This window comes from Candoia aspera, chromosome 18 (genome assembly GCF_035149785.1).
Source record: "Candoia aspera isolate rCanAsp1 chromosome 18, rCanAsp1.hap2, whole genome shotgun sequence".
Taxonomy (NCBI): Eukaryota; Metazoa; Chordata; class Lepidosauria; order Squamata; family Boidae; genus Candoia; species Candoia aspera.
This window is the reverse complement of record NC_086170.1, coordinates 323,975-337,126: the sequence shown is the minus strand read 5'-3', so window position 1 is coordinate 337,126 and position 13,152 is coordinate 323,975. Positions and strand designations below refer to the sequence as shown.

Genomic DNA, 13,152 nt, shown 5'->3' with positions numbered 1-13,152 from the left:
GTAAGAAAGGGGGTTGCATGAGCAGGGTTGTAGACGCGCTGTTACGATTGCTGAGGGCGCAAATGCGCATGTGCAGCCCTTCCTAGGGCGTCTCCTCGATGAGCTAGTCTGAGGTGGGCGGGCGGGCGGAGGAGCCGTCCCTGCGTGGACAGGAAGCGTCCGGCAGGGGGCGCTTGGTTGACAGCCGCCAGCCTATACCGGAGCAGCACGGGAAGACAGCTGGCGCAAGCGCGTTGGCGCGAGCTGACGCCAAAGGCGGGGCCGGCCGGCCGCGGTCGCCGACAGGGTCGGGCCAGGTGCCGTGCGCATGCGCTTCGGGCGGGCTGGCGGCGGAGGGGCATTACAATGGAAGATGAGGAGGTCGCCGAGAGTTGGGAGGAGGCGGCCGACAGCGGGGTGAGTCCTGGAGCCGCGCGGAGCCCTAGGGAGGCCCCCGTGAGCAGGCGGCCAGTCCCCGGGCGGGATCAGGGGGCCGGGGCGAGGCATCCCCGGTTCGCGGCGGCTCCTAGGCCTCTTAAAGGGGCCGTGCCCCCTTTCCTCGAACACGTGGTCTCCGGGCGGCCGACTCCCCGGAGAGGGCTCCCTGTGGGCGGGGGCACCCGGGGCCAAATAGGCGCGGACCGGCCCCGCTGCCGCCCGCCTCCTTCCCCGGGTGCGCCCGTAGCCCGCGAGGCGGGGCGCGGGGGGCGGCGGCGGCGGAGCGACGAGTCCCCAGGCGCTTTCCCCCCGGGCCGTGGGGGCGACTTGGGCTGCGGCCGGAGGCCTCCGTCTGGGTGCCCCCCGGTGGCTCTGGGCCCCGCGCGGGCATCGTACTCCTCCCCCGAAGAAGCCCCTCCGCGGAGGCTGCCAGCCTGAGCAGCCCGCTGGGTCTCCTGAGCGCGGGGCGCGGCGGCGGCAGGCCGTGGTATCTCAGGCCTTATGGAGGGGTTCCCCCCCCCGAGGGTGGACGCCCCTCCGGGACTGCGCGCAAGGCGCTGCCCGCGAGGAACGGGAATGCAGTCGCCCGTCCCCACCGGTTTCTGGAGCAGCGGGGGTGACCCGCTTGCCAGCTGCGCAGGTTGGAAGAGCTGCCGCTGCCTCGTCTCTCGCTCCCCGAGAAAAGCCGCTGCGCCCAAGCCCTCGGCTTTGCGGCGCTCCGGGAGCGGGGAGAGGCCCTCTGTCCGCGGGCGGGGGGGGAGAGGAGAGGGGAGCACGGCTGCCCCAGCATGCCCCTGGTGCCCGGAGAGGCTGGCGTGGGCGCTTGGCTCTCGGGGGGCGGAGGATTAGGGGTCCTCGGGCTCCTCGGCTACTCCCAGCAGCCCCGCATCCTTCCGATTGGCTGGATGCCTCCCTGTCGCAGAGAGCCGTGTTTGTCTGGAGTCGGATAGCTGCCTGCAGGTGCCCATCCGAGGGCAGGGCACGGGTCACGGTGCCCAACTTTTTAAGACGTTTGGAGCCAACGAAGAAATTGTCAACTATGACTTCCTGAAAAGGCTGTCCCTTTGCGTCTGCGTTTATCTATTTATCCTCTGTTTCGGCGGTTCTTATGTGGCGGTGGTTTCCTTGATCTCAAATACTTGAGGTCAGGACTTCCTTGCTCTCAGAAAGCAAGCAACATGCCTCTTTCAGGTGATATGCCTGAGCCAAAGAGAAGGTTCCTCTGCTGTCTTCCTGCATGACGTGGACCGTTGTTTTAATTCTTCCAGGGTGGTAGAGCACTGGCTTGAAGCGCGTACAGCATCTGCTCATCCGCAGCCATCCCACTGAACTTCAGGCAGGCAGGCAGGCAGGCGGGGTGGGTGGGTGGGAGGGGGGAAGCTTAGAAGTCAAGGAGTGCGCCTGAAGCCGGGAGGGAGGTGGGTCGTGGCATCCTCCTGGGTATGTTCCAAGAACCCCCATCTTTTATGGACACAGAGCTGCAGTTGCTGCTGCTGCTTGGAACGGCTGCCTCCTTGCCCAGGATGACCCTCTGAGTGAACCCAGGCCCATGAAGGGCAGAGATGACTCTGGGATAGAGCCCAGGATGAATTGGGGGGTGCTTTCATTCAGCTTCTGGAGCCTCAGATGCAGGCTTGAGGGCTGACTGCTGTCCTTGTGTCCGTTTCCCCTCGGCTGACAGAGGTGCATGCTGGACTTGCTCCCATGAACCCTCTGCAGTTGCCCTGCCTGTTCCTTCCACACGGATGCGCTCTAGCTGAATTTTGTTATTGCCTTCAGTATTTTTGGTGGTTATACTTGTCTGTCTGTCTGTACGTCTATTTGTTGCACTTGCGTGGCCACCCTCTCACACAGTGACCCTTGGTATGCACCGGCCAGCTGCATAGGCTGGCTGGAGGAGCGGACAATTTAATGGAGGAGGTGGGGCAGCTGTAGGAGAATCCATTCTCTGCCCGACGCTCAGCTCGTGGGGCCATCTTTGCCGCTCAACATAGGTGGTGCTGGGAGAAGGGACCCACCTGGTCAGAGCCAGCAGGCAACGTTCCGCGTAAGATGAACACGACTGAAGCTTGGGTGGGTGGAAATCCACCTATGCGAGCATGGAGGGTATGTGCGTTTGAGCTCGCTAGAGAAGAAAACTCCTTTGGCTAAGTGAGCTTGTCTTCGTGTTCAAAGATTAACTCAGCCTCCAGACTTTGGACTACAAAGCAAATTCAGCTATACCATAGCCGGGAAGCCATTAAGCGAATGCCGCTCTTGTTGCAAAACCAGCAGCCACAGAGCAGACAGAAAGCCTGACGGCCAAAGAGGGCTGGCAGCTGGGGCCTGGCCTCCCCCTCCACCAAAAAGTGACTTTGGGGCAACCGTTCCCTACGAGAGCCAAGGAGATGGCTCCAGAAAGCTTCCTTGCGTAACCTGGGAGCAGAGCCCTACTATGGAGAACTGCAGCTCTTCAGACATGCCATCTCGCTGAGGGGGAGTCCAGCCGAGAGAGCTCCCGTGCACTCATCTGCACGGAGCATTGGACACTGCCTGGGTCCGGTCAGGCTGTTGGACCACCTCTAGCTGCCTTGCCTGCTTTGAATGACAGAAATGCCCTCCCAGGTCTCGGGCAGGGAACGGATTCTCATGTTCCTGGCCACCTCTGTGGCTGATCTTAACCGGTGACAGACAGGGCCCTTGGGTGGAAGAGCTGCCCTCCCCCAACTGCTGGGGGAAAAGGCGTGTTTGTCCAGTGGGGCTGACCAGGCAGGCGCTATGGTAAGTGTGCGGGCGGGAGTGACCCAAGCAGCCCGATTTGCAGGGCGAAAGGCACAGCCGTGACTCTAGCTGAGAACCAGCAGAGAAGCCAGTCTGGTCCTCAGCTGCTGCGTTTGGCCAACCTGCAAACCGGGCTCTAATTTTATCTCACTGGTTGCACTGCTCAGAAGGAGAAGCGTCAGCAGACACAGCTGCCAGTGGATCTGATGTCTGGCAGGAGCCCATTTTGATTCTGGCCCGTGGATAAGGTTTATCCTGGGCTCCCTTCCCAGGGAGGGCCCGCCCGCCCTCAGCTCCCTTCATCTGGAAAAGCAAAGGGCCCCGCTTTGATCTCTTACTGTAACAAGAGATGGGTTTGTAACTGATGGTGAGACGTTGTGTTCTCTTCTAGGCTTGCCGGGGAGGGAAGGGGAGGGGAGGGTCAGGCTTGTCACTTGGTACCACCAGGTGCCTGACCTGTCCGGCATGGTCCAGAGAGGGCTGTGCAAAGCAAGGAATGGGATTTGACTGAGTGATGTTGCTTTGCAGGAGATAGATAGGCGACTGGAAAAGAAACTGAAAATCACCCAGAAGGAAAGGTAAGACTGTTCAGTCGTTCCGCCATGCTCTTGCTGGTGCTGGCTGGAAAAACGGGGGCATTTGCATCATCTTTTTTATGGACTTGCCGCTAGCTGAACCCAGAACCCTGCCTGTTCCGATTAGGAGGAGGAGAGCTGGATGGGCAAATGAGAGAGCAGGCTTGGCGACTCCTGCCCTGCCTCTCGGCGCACAGGCAGAGGGACTTAGTGTGGAGGGTTGGGTGAGCTCTTTTGCCCAACGGCACAAAGCAACGCTTTCCCTCTCCCTTCTTATAGCAGGAAGTCCAAGTCCCCGCCCAAAGTGCCGATCGTGATTCAGGACGACAGCCTTCCTTCGGGCCCACCGCCACAGATTCGGATCTTAAAGCGGCCCACGAGCAACGGGGTGCTGAGTAACCCCAACTCTGCCAGCCGACCTGCCTTCCCAGTGAAGTCGCTGGCGCAGAGGGAGGCCGAATACGCGGAGGCCAGGAAGCGGATTCTGGGCAGCGCCAGCCCCGAAGAGGAGCAAGAGAAGCCGATCCTTGACCGGTAAGGCCGCCCCCCCGGCCTCTGGCTGGTACCTCTCTCTTCTGCCTGGGGCCCAGGTCCGGTATGCACCCAGAAGGCACCGACGTGGGATGCTGGTGGGTGGGACCTACCGACTCAGTGGGATGTCCCATCGGGGGCTCAGTTTAAGGGGCACGGGGGCAAGGGAAGCTTGCTCAGAAAGCTGCTTGGGGGGGCCTCAGGTCTGTGTTTGGTTTGAGGGGTGCAGCCCTGGGACTGGCTCCCCGAAGGAGGACCTCCTCTTGCGCCTCTGTGGGTATTTCTCGCCTCGAGGCTGGACGGCATGTCCTCCTAGGGTCAGGGCCAGGCTCTTGTTCGGGCCACCAGGGGGAGCTGTTTGCTGGACCGAGCGTTTTTTACCCCTTCCAGGCCCACCAGGATCTCCCAGCCTGAAGACTCCAGGCAGCCCAGCAATGTGATCAGGCAGCCGCTGGGCCCGGACGGTTCGCAGGGCTTCAAGCAACGCAGATAGGCTTGGCTGGCTGACTGGGTAGTATGACAGCAGGGGGCTCCCCCTCCTCGGCAGACCGATGGACCTGTGCCACAGGGGCGTGACTCTGGCCGGGTGTGCCCCCGGCTCACTGTGGCCCTCAGCCCTGGCCCTGGGACTCCTGCACCTCCCTGTGGGACTGACATGCCAAGGAGGGCGTGCCAAGGGAGGAGGAAGCGGGGCAGGCTTCTCCCACGGGGTGCTGGGTTGCCCCAACCTCCCACCTGCTGAAGTGAGCGCCTGCAAAGGAATGACTTCTCCCATTGGCCCCCCAGGACTAGCAGCAGGAGGGGGGCTCTGCTTCCCAAGATGTGCATGTTGGTGCGTGTTACGTTTGAAGCAAGGTGCAGACAGGGCGGGTGGGCGGAAGGTTTGATGGTTTGCTTTGGGGAATGGGATGGCTTTGAAGCATCACGCGTGGGAAGAAGAAAGGGGGTGTGTTAGCTGTTTAACTTGTTGATCTGAGAAATGGTAGTTGGTAGTGTTCAAAAAGAAGGGGAATGGGGAGGAAGCGACGGTGGGCAAACCCTGTCTCCTCCTGCTTGCTGCTGCTTCTGAGCAAATGGAGGGAGGGCCCTTAGGCCTGTCTCCCCCCAGGCCAGCTTGGCCTCTTGGAGGCCTGTGAGCCGGCAGGCGCCCCGGTGCCTCTGTGTGACGGGCTGTGGCTCATCTTCCGCCTCGGGGCAGGATGGATTGCCAGGCCCCTCGTCTTGGCCAGCACTCCTTCGCCTACTCGCGCTGCTTCTGGACCATGAGGAAGGTCTGCCTTTTGCCACTAGGACCCTGAAGTAGGCACAGACTAGTTCCTTAGCTCCCCTCGCGCTGGGCCCTTGGGAGGACGGGAGGCGCGGGGGAGGAACCCAGTGGCCAAGTGGTGCTTGTGCTGGCCACGGACACCAGGCAAGCTGTGAGCCCAGCTGCGAGCCCAGGAGTTTGGCCCGTGTGCTGTGAGCTCTGTTCCTGGTTAGCATGCTGTTTGGAAGGGAAAGGAGTGGGATACAAGCAAGGTTCAGAAGTGAGAAAGGGCAGGAGATCAGATTTCCTTCCCTCGCAAAATGGGATGGATTATGAAAGGCTTGAGGTCTTATGACAGGCCTGAGGGCATAGAGCCATTTTTAAAATGGCATGGAAGAACGGATTTGTGGTGACAGATGGTTGCTTGTGGGCCCTGCGTGATATTCTAGCGTTTTCCCAGGTGGTTGGACAAAAAATACTTGAGAAGCTGGTGGGTGTTAGGAGACCTGCCTGTGGTAGGTGCCCCCCACGTGTCGAACCAGCTGGGGCTTTGCTCTTTAGCAGCCGTATTGAGGGCAGGTCTTAGGTCTCCCTCCAGCACCGCTTTCAGGTGCCTGGGCTAGCTTGCTTCACTGTGCTTCCCGAGTCTGCCTTTTGGTTTCACTGTCTGGTTTTGGAGGACAGAACCGGTGTAGAAAGGGACACCTCTGTGGCTTGCCTGGGTCAAGGGAATCCCACCCTTAAAATCCTCTCCTCTTATGCTGGAACAGAAGGGAAACCTTGGGCTGCAAGGGGGTGGGGGGAGGAGTGTGGGGCGCTGGAACGGTGTCTCTTTGTACATCAACATAGGACATGTACAAAAATACTGCAAAACAAGTAACTGGTCAAAAAAGGAATAATAGAAATAAAACTACCTGTGTACAAAAAGTGAAAAACGTGGCTGACCCTTGAGTGTGTATCCTCTCTCTCCACCCGCCTCCCCGCTTGCTTGCTTCTAGCTAAAGCGTTTCTTTCTATCCTCCCCCGTTTCTGTCCGAAATGGCAACGAGGGGGGGGGGCGGGGTGTGTGTGTTGCATCTCCCCTTTCCGTCCTGCCTCCTGGAGCCCCTGCACAAGTTAAAATTGTTGGGCCTTCAGAAAACTGGCCTCCTTTTAGGTAAAATTTTGCCTTAGGGTCTCTCTTGTACACGCCTGCAGATGTTTCAGGAAAGGGCAAGCGAGGTGCATTTGCAGGAGTGGCTTTTCGCAAAGCAGGGAAAACCACCAGACAGAAGTCGAGCAATAACTTGCAAACGCGCTCGGCCTTTTCCAAGAATTGTTACGGCCGACTCGGGACCTCGCGGCCTGGCTGCCTTTCCTCCTCCGCTTCGAGTCCGAAGAGAGGATCCCAGGCAGCACGGGGGGAAGGCAGCGGTCCGCGGCCGCCGTCGCGATCGGGAGGAGGAGCCGGCGCCCGCCCGGAGTCCGGCAGGGAGGGAGCCCGCCCGGCGTCAGCGCTCGAGCTGCGGGGCCGCGGGGGGCCGCGCGCCAGGCAGAGGCTGCCCGCGCCGGCCGGTGTGGATGCGCGACTCAGTGTATTTTAAATAAACGCGGCAACTTTTAAACGTGCGGCCTCCTCGTTATTCCTGCTGCGAGCGGGGCTTGAGCGGCGGTGATCGGCGCCCGAAGGAGGGCTCCCGCCGGACGCCCCTCGGGGCTGCCGGGGCAAACGCGCCTGCGGGGGTGACCCGGGAGCGGCTCCCCCGCCGCCGCGCCAGGCGGGCCGCCTCTCTGTGAAGACACAAAGGCGGCGGTAGCGCCCCGCCGCGCGCGGAGGCGAGCTCGGCGTCAGCGGCTCTGCAAGCAACGGGGGCAGCGGCGCTCTAGCCCGCCTCGGGCGTGTTCCGCCCACTTCCGGAGTAGAACTCCGGCTCGGAAGTGACGACAGGAGCTGCCTCAGGGCGAGAAGGGGTGTCTGCGCATGCTCGGGAGGGCCCGTGGTGTCGGTGTCTCCCGCGGCTGAGGCGGTCGAGATGGCGGAAGGCGAGGACTGCGAGTCGGTCTTGTGCATCAAGCCGGAGGTGCACGTCTACCGCGTGCCCCCGCGGGCCTCCAACCGTGGCTACCGGTGAGGCCCCCCCGGCGGGTGCGGAGTGTCCTCCCTCTCGGGGACGCTGCGGGACGGCCAGGCCCGCCTCCCCCGGCTGAGCTGGCGGCCCGCTGCTGCCCCGAGCAAGGGAGTGGCGAAGGGTCTCTGGGCACGCGCAGAGGGCCCTCCTGCAAAGGGCCCCGCGACGGAGGCGCGCGGGCAGGGCGGGGGCTCGGTTGGGCGCCGCCCCAGAGGAAGGGGCGGTGCTGACGGGCCGGGCTCGCTTGCCCTTTCCTCCCGCCGCTAGTGCCGCGGAGTGGCCGCTGGACCAGCCGGCCTGGACCGGCCGGATGCGCATCACCGCTCGCGGGAGCGTGGCTTACATCAAGCTGGAGGACAAGAACTCAGGTGAGGAGCGGCGCGGCCCCCAACGCGGGCCCGGGTGGGCGCGGAGGCAGCTCTCGAGCAGCAGCCTTGCCCGGGGCGGCAAGAGGCAGAGCCTTCCTGCGGAGCAGCGGGCTGGCTCCTCACGGCATCTTCCCCCCTCCCCAGGAGAACTTTTTGCCCAGGCCGTGGTGGACCAGTTTCCTAGCGCTGCTGTGGAGGGTGTGACGGACTCAAGCCGATATTTTGTCATCCGGATTGAAGACGGGAATGGTATGGACGCGGCGGCGGTGTGGATCTTATCCTCTTGGGCGGGGAATTCTGTCTTTCTTGGTCGAAGCTGATTGTCGGTTTCAATGTGCCTGCAAAGCCGCTTCCTGTCGTGCTCATCCCTCGTCCTGGAGCCGATGGCGGAGACTTACCCGGTATTGGGAAAATGGAAGAAGTAGTTCGAAGCAAACTGGCTCACTCACGAAAGCTCCTAAGTCTTCTCTTTTTCTTTCCTGACGTGGCGTGCAAGGCTGCAGCGGCCCTTCTGTGGGAGATCCGCTCCCTCCTCCTCTGTGTATCAGGCCGCTCCCCCAACTGGGCTCTTCTGCCAAACGTTCTTGGTTCTCCCAGCTTGGCTCCCCTCTGTCAAATCCGCTCCTTGTTTGAAAGCCTGATTGTTCTGTGCTGCACGCGATAACCCTCTCCTAACTAGTTTTGGGGGCACCTGAGTTGCTGCAGCCCCTCCCACATAGCGATTCGCTGTGAGAATGGAGGTTGGAGTCTCGGCACCCACCCCGAGTGGGCCTGCTGCTTCTCGCCAGGTCACTGGCCTGTTCGGAGAACGCCGCCTCAGGTGCCACGCTGCAGCTTGGGCCCCTCTGGAGCTGCGTGTTGATGCTGTGGTACAACTCGCCTTCCTGCGGTCTTTGTTTCTGGCTTCCAATGGGCTTCCCAATGGCCAGTGACCTTCACTGCCTTCCTGAGCCTGGTTTTCCTTGCAGGGCGCCGCGCGTTCATCGGAATTGGCTTTGTTGACCGAGGTGATGCTTTTGACTTCAATGTGGCACTGCAAGACCATTTCAAGTGAGCACCCTCTCCTTGGTGCCAGGATTCTGCTGGAGCCTCTCTTTTCTAGGGAAGGGAAATGGGCAGAGGGGTCCGCCATGAGCAATCACACCTGATCCTTCCTGAGTTGCATCCACCAATCAAAACCTTACCTGGCATCCGGGAGCGATATTGACAACCTTTGCAGAACAGCTCTATTTTAACAGCCTTCCTAAATGTTGTCAGGGAGGGGACCCTCTGAATGTGCAGGGAAGGCCATTCTAGAGGGGTGGGGAAGCAATCAAAACCCCTTTAGGTCCCCTTGCCAGCAGCATTCAGCTGTTCCAGAAGTATCTCAGAGCCAAATATCTGGGCCAGCAGAGGGACAAGATCCAAAGCAGCAGTGCGGGTGGAGATTCCATCAACGGCTGCTTCTCTCAACTTGCTTCTTGCTCTAGAGGCAAAGACAGGATTTGGAAGGCCACCTTTACTATATGGATTTTTTCCTGGAACAGAACATGCGTGCCTTAAGTAACTCACCTCTCCTAGGCGGAAGGCTTCCTTGCTGCTTCTGTCTGTATCTTTTCTTGCTCCCCACCAGAAAAACCCCTTTCCCTCCCTCTCTCTGCAGGTGGGTCAAGCAGCAGAACGAGTTAGCCAGAGAAGCCCAAAATTCACCGCAGGGGCCCAGGCTTGACTTGGGCTTCAAGGAAGGGCAGACCATCAAGCTCAACATTGCGGTGAGGAACACCTTGGGGGTTGTCCTAGGTTGGAGAAGCAAGACAGGCACACTCGGATTGCACTTGTAAGGCTCAGCAGTGCAGTGGCCTGCTGTCAGCTTGGTGGGCAATTTCTTCCAGCTTGTGAGTTGGGGAAAGAAACCAGACTGAAGCCTGATGGGAAAGGAAGTGAGGGTGAATCCCTCCTCCTCGGGCTTGCCTCTGTCGTCATGTGGGAGGCTTCCAAGTGGTTTTCCATGCGGGAGCGAAAGCTTTTTCTTCTCCCTCCAGAATATGAAGAAAAAGGACAGTTCTTCGGGAAGTAGGCCACGACCTTCCGATTCCACAGGACTCCCCCTTCTCCCCCGCCCTCCAGGGGGCAAGACGGCCCTCCTCCCCACCCTTGGAGAGCAGCTTCCCTCAGCAGGTCCGTGTGACCCCTTTGGCTCCTGTGGGTTGGCTTTTGCACTGAGCTGGAAAAGGGAGCTCCTGGTTTGACGCCGTATGAGCCCTTTGGCAGTGGATGGCATCAGCCAGGGGTCTTTAGGCCCACCCTGAGGACCCCAGGGTCTCATTTCTGCCTGTTACCAGCAGTCCCTCAGCAGAGGCATCCCTCGTGGCAAGGTCCTTTAAAGGGAACTGGCATGTACTAAGTAATAGCACTCCTGTGAGCTAGCTGTGACAAAAGCCCTTTCTGTGGGGGTCTGGAAATGGGAAAGAAGTCCTAACAAAAAATCTAACCTCTTCTCCTCCCCGTGCTCTGTTTGCCAGCAGATGCTGCCAGGTCTCAGCCCTCACAGCCCCTAAGTTTTACAACAGACGCATCTGCAGACATTTGGGGAGACTTCACCAAGGCTTCTGGGTGAGGAGATGCCCCTTCTGTCATGTTTTGGGAGGATAAGCCCTGCCCCACCACCATCTTCCCGAGCACATTCTCTCTCTTCCGACTCTACAGGGCAGGGGCAGCGGCACTGTTGTGTCCGTACAGCGAAGAATTGCCTTGAAGTCTGGACCTTGAAAATCTTAGTGTTTGTGTCTTCTTTTTTTCCTTTGGTAATATAGCCTGGTGCTTATCCAAGAAATACCCAGGCCCACTTTGTAGACTAGACCATGAAATCAACTCCACAGAAAGGATAAAACTACTTTTATTGAGGCTGGATATAAATTCTGATTGTGCTGTACCACCTCCCTTTGTACTTCAGTGAATCAGGGAGGCATGTGCCTGAGCTGCTTCCACATGTGATCTGGACATTCTGGACTTAGAAAAGATTTCAGCCCTCTTTGCGTCGGCAGCTTCTCCATATCAATGTCCCTTACTCTATGGAAATGCTCTAAACCAGCATTTCCCGAGCAGAGAGACTTAGAGACGTGTGGCCTTCAACTCCCAGAATTCCTCAGGCCGCATGGCTGTTGCTAAGAATTCTGGCACTTGAAGCCCACATTTTAAAGTTGTCCAGGCTGGGAAACCCTGCTCTAAACCATAGCACTAAACGTCAGCAACTTGAGCAAGGGTTATGCTGGACTTTTTGAGCCAGCACAATGCACAATTCACCAATTCTAGTAAGATACTTTAAACAGCATCATTCCAGTGGGTGAGCCTTTTTGTCAAGAGGAAGGTGGAGAATGAAGTGCAATTTAAAGGAAGGTTTGCTGATGTTACTTTTAGCATATTAAGGGCATCTCATTTTGGCTAATTAATAGAGCAGACTTTGGAGTTTTATCCCCTTTAATTGCAAGAGGTGAGTCAAGGTCACTTCCCTGTGGATAGTTTTCACTGCAGCCATGATTTGTCAATGAATTCTTAAGCGATCAACTGCTCAGTTAGAGTGCGAGCCTTCACAAACTCTTCCGAAGGGCTGCCACAGTGTGCAAAGGTGGGTTCCGGTGAGTGTCATTTGAGGCGAAAGCCTCTCTGCTTTCCTCTCAAAAATTCTTTGGATCCTAACTAGATTTGCGGCTGACTCCAGCCCAGATGCCGGTTCGCCAGTTAAGGTTCCTTGATGCAGGTGCTGCCTGCCAGGCGCCGAACTGTGAGGCCCCTGCCCAAAAGGAACCCCGCTTTGCCTTCTTGCTCCGGCAGACAGGTAGCCACACACCAGGAGAGCCTGCGCTCAAGGGCTGTATCTGTGTTTGTCTCCTTGTAGGTCTGTCTCTCAGCCACCGCAGAACTCGGGTTGGGTCCAGTTCTGAAGCGGAGGGGGCGGCCCGAAGGCCAAGGAGGGGCCCTTCTCTTTGCTAGTCCAGAGGTCGGGAGGACGGGTCTTGCCCCACTGGCCCTCCAAGGGATCCTCTTCCTGGATTGGCTTGGACTTGGCCTCAGGCATGGTGGGAAGGCGAAGGAGGGAGCCCTGCGAGTCCTCCCACCCAGCACTGGAACTTTCACGGGGGAGGGGACGAGACACGGTTTCTGCTCCAACTCCAGCTGCTTGCTTCCAAAGCGAAGACCTCTTGCCTGCCCTTCTGCCTTTCCCTTTTTCCAGCTGTGCCTTTTTCCCTGCCAAGAGGAGTAACGAACTGTTCTTCGGCCAGGGGCGTCCCCAACAGGCCATGTCCCTCCGCTGACTCCGCCCCAGGGCCTGCAGAAAGAGCCACCGCGGGGGAGGATCACAGCTGCCAGCCCTCTGGCGGTCTGGCCCTGCGCTGGGTTCCGCTGGTGCAAGTTTTCCTCCCAGAGCGCCCCAGGACTGGGCCTTGTCCTCGGAAGGGGCTCTGGCAGCGTGTTCAGTACCTCCACAGCAACACTGAAATACTCTTCGCTCAGCCTTGTCCTGTGTGCGTGCAGGGGGGAAAGGTTTGAACTGCTTTGGGAGGAGGAAGGGACACAAGTGCAAATGCAATCCCCTGGGTGATTAGCTCTCTTTCGGTGTCCCAGGCATCCCTTGAGGGAAACGTGGGAAACCAGGCAATGTTACATAAAAGTGCAAATTCTGGCCTTTGTGAAGTTAGTGAAATGTTGCGATGCAAATGTGAAGGGGGGAAGCTTGGGTCGGAGACCAGCGCGGCCGCCTTGCCTCCCGCCGGCTTTTCAGGAGCTCCGGCGCGTATTTCCTTTTCCGGGGCCGCCGCTTCGTCGGCGATGCGGTTGCGATTTGGGCGGCGACGGCGCTTCGGCGGTCCGTGTCGGCAATGAACGTTTCCCGCCAGCCCTTTTCGCCGCTCCTTGATTGACGGCGAGGCGGGCAGATTGGACTCCGGCGGCCTCCGTAGCCAGAAGGGGAGGTGGGTCCAAAAACGTGCGCGCGCCGCCTGGCCTCGGCGCCATAGCAACTGGCGGCGGCTCCTCCTCCTCCAGAGTTGTGGCGGGAGGATCCCCGGGAGGCCCCCCTCACGCCCCTTCCTCGCAGGCGCCCTCCCGCTCTGAGGCCGGCCCGTGCGCGCTCCGGAGGTGCCCCCCCAGCCGGCGCTGGAGGCCGCGAC

At 59.6% G+C, this 13,152-nt stretch overlaps 2 protein-coding genes across 5 annotated transcripts; both read left to right on the top strand.

The window, feature by feature from the left end:
• Positions 1-245: 245 nt before the first annotated feature.
• On the top strand, positions 246-6,464 carry SZRD1 (SUZ RNA binding domain containing 1). 4 transcript variants are annotated; one of them, XM_063317298.1, is made up of 4 exons: positions 246-396; positions 3,706-3,755; positions 4,032-4,286; positions 4,674-6,464. In XM_063317298.1, exons 1-4 carry the CDS (start codon positions 346-348, stop codon positions 4,774-4,776), a joined length of 459 nt encoding a protein of 152 aa, XP_063173368.1. In that variant the 5' UTR covers positions 246-345; the 3' UTR covers positions 4,777-6,464. The 4 variants fall into 4 exon arrangements, with proteins under 4 accessions (XP_063173368.1, XP_063173365.1, XP_063173367.1 ...); XM_063317295.1 differs by having other exon boundaries at positions 247-396; positions 4,035-4,286; XM_063317297.1 differs by lacking the exon at positions 246-396 and adding an exon at positions 3,047-3,177 and having other exon boundaries at positions 4,035-4,286.
• A 1,037-nt stretch (positions 6,465-7,501) lies between these two features.
• NECAP2 (NECAP endocytosis associated 2) lies at positions 7,502-12,601 on the top strand. Its single transcript, XM_063317294.1, has 8 exons — positions 7,502-7,636; positions 7,905-8,005; positions 8,150-8,254; positions 8,974-9,055; positions 9,648-9,756; positions 10,027-10,162; positions 10,510-10,597; positions 11,880-12,601. The coding sequence occupies exons 1-8, from the start codon at positions 7,542-7,544 to the stop codon at positions 11,923-11,925; spliced, it is 762 nt and encodes a 253-aa protein (XP_063173364.1). The 5' UTR covers positions 7,502-7,541; the 3' UTR covers positions 11,926-12,601.
• Positions 12,602-13,152: the final 551 nt, after the last annotated feature.

What these genes read in the sequence shown, in the direction of transcription:
- SZRD1 (XM_063317298.1), top strand. Translation starts at nt 346, where the DNA reads ATGGAAGATGAGGAGGTCGCCGAGAGTTGGGAGGAGGCGGCCGACAGC. An exon ending in AGGAGGCGGCCGACAGCGGG is followed by an intron (nt 397 to 3,705) that starts GTGAGTCCTGGA and finishes GTTGCTTTGCAG; the next exon opens with GAGATAGATAGGCGACTGGA. An exon ending in AAAATCACCCAGAAGGAAAG is followed by an intron (nt 3,756 to 4,031) that starts GTAAGACTGTTC and finishes CCCTTCTTATAG; the next exon opens with CAGGAAGTCCAAGTCCCCGC.
- NECAP2 (XM_063317294.1), top strand. Translation starts at nt 7,542, where the DNA reads ATGGCGGAAGGCGAGGACTGCGAGTCGGTCTTGTGCATCAAGCCGGAG. An exon ending in GCCTCCAACCGTGGCTACCG is followed by an intron (nt 7,637 to 7,904) that starts GTGAGGCCCCCC and finishes TCCCGCCGCTAG; the next exon opens with TGCCGCGGAGTGGCCGCTGG. An exon ending in CCATCAAGCTCAACATTGCG is followed by an intron (nt 9,757 to 10,026) that starts GTGAGGAACACC and finishes TTCTCCCTCCAG; the next exon opens with AATATGAAGAAAAAGGACAG.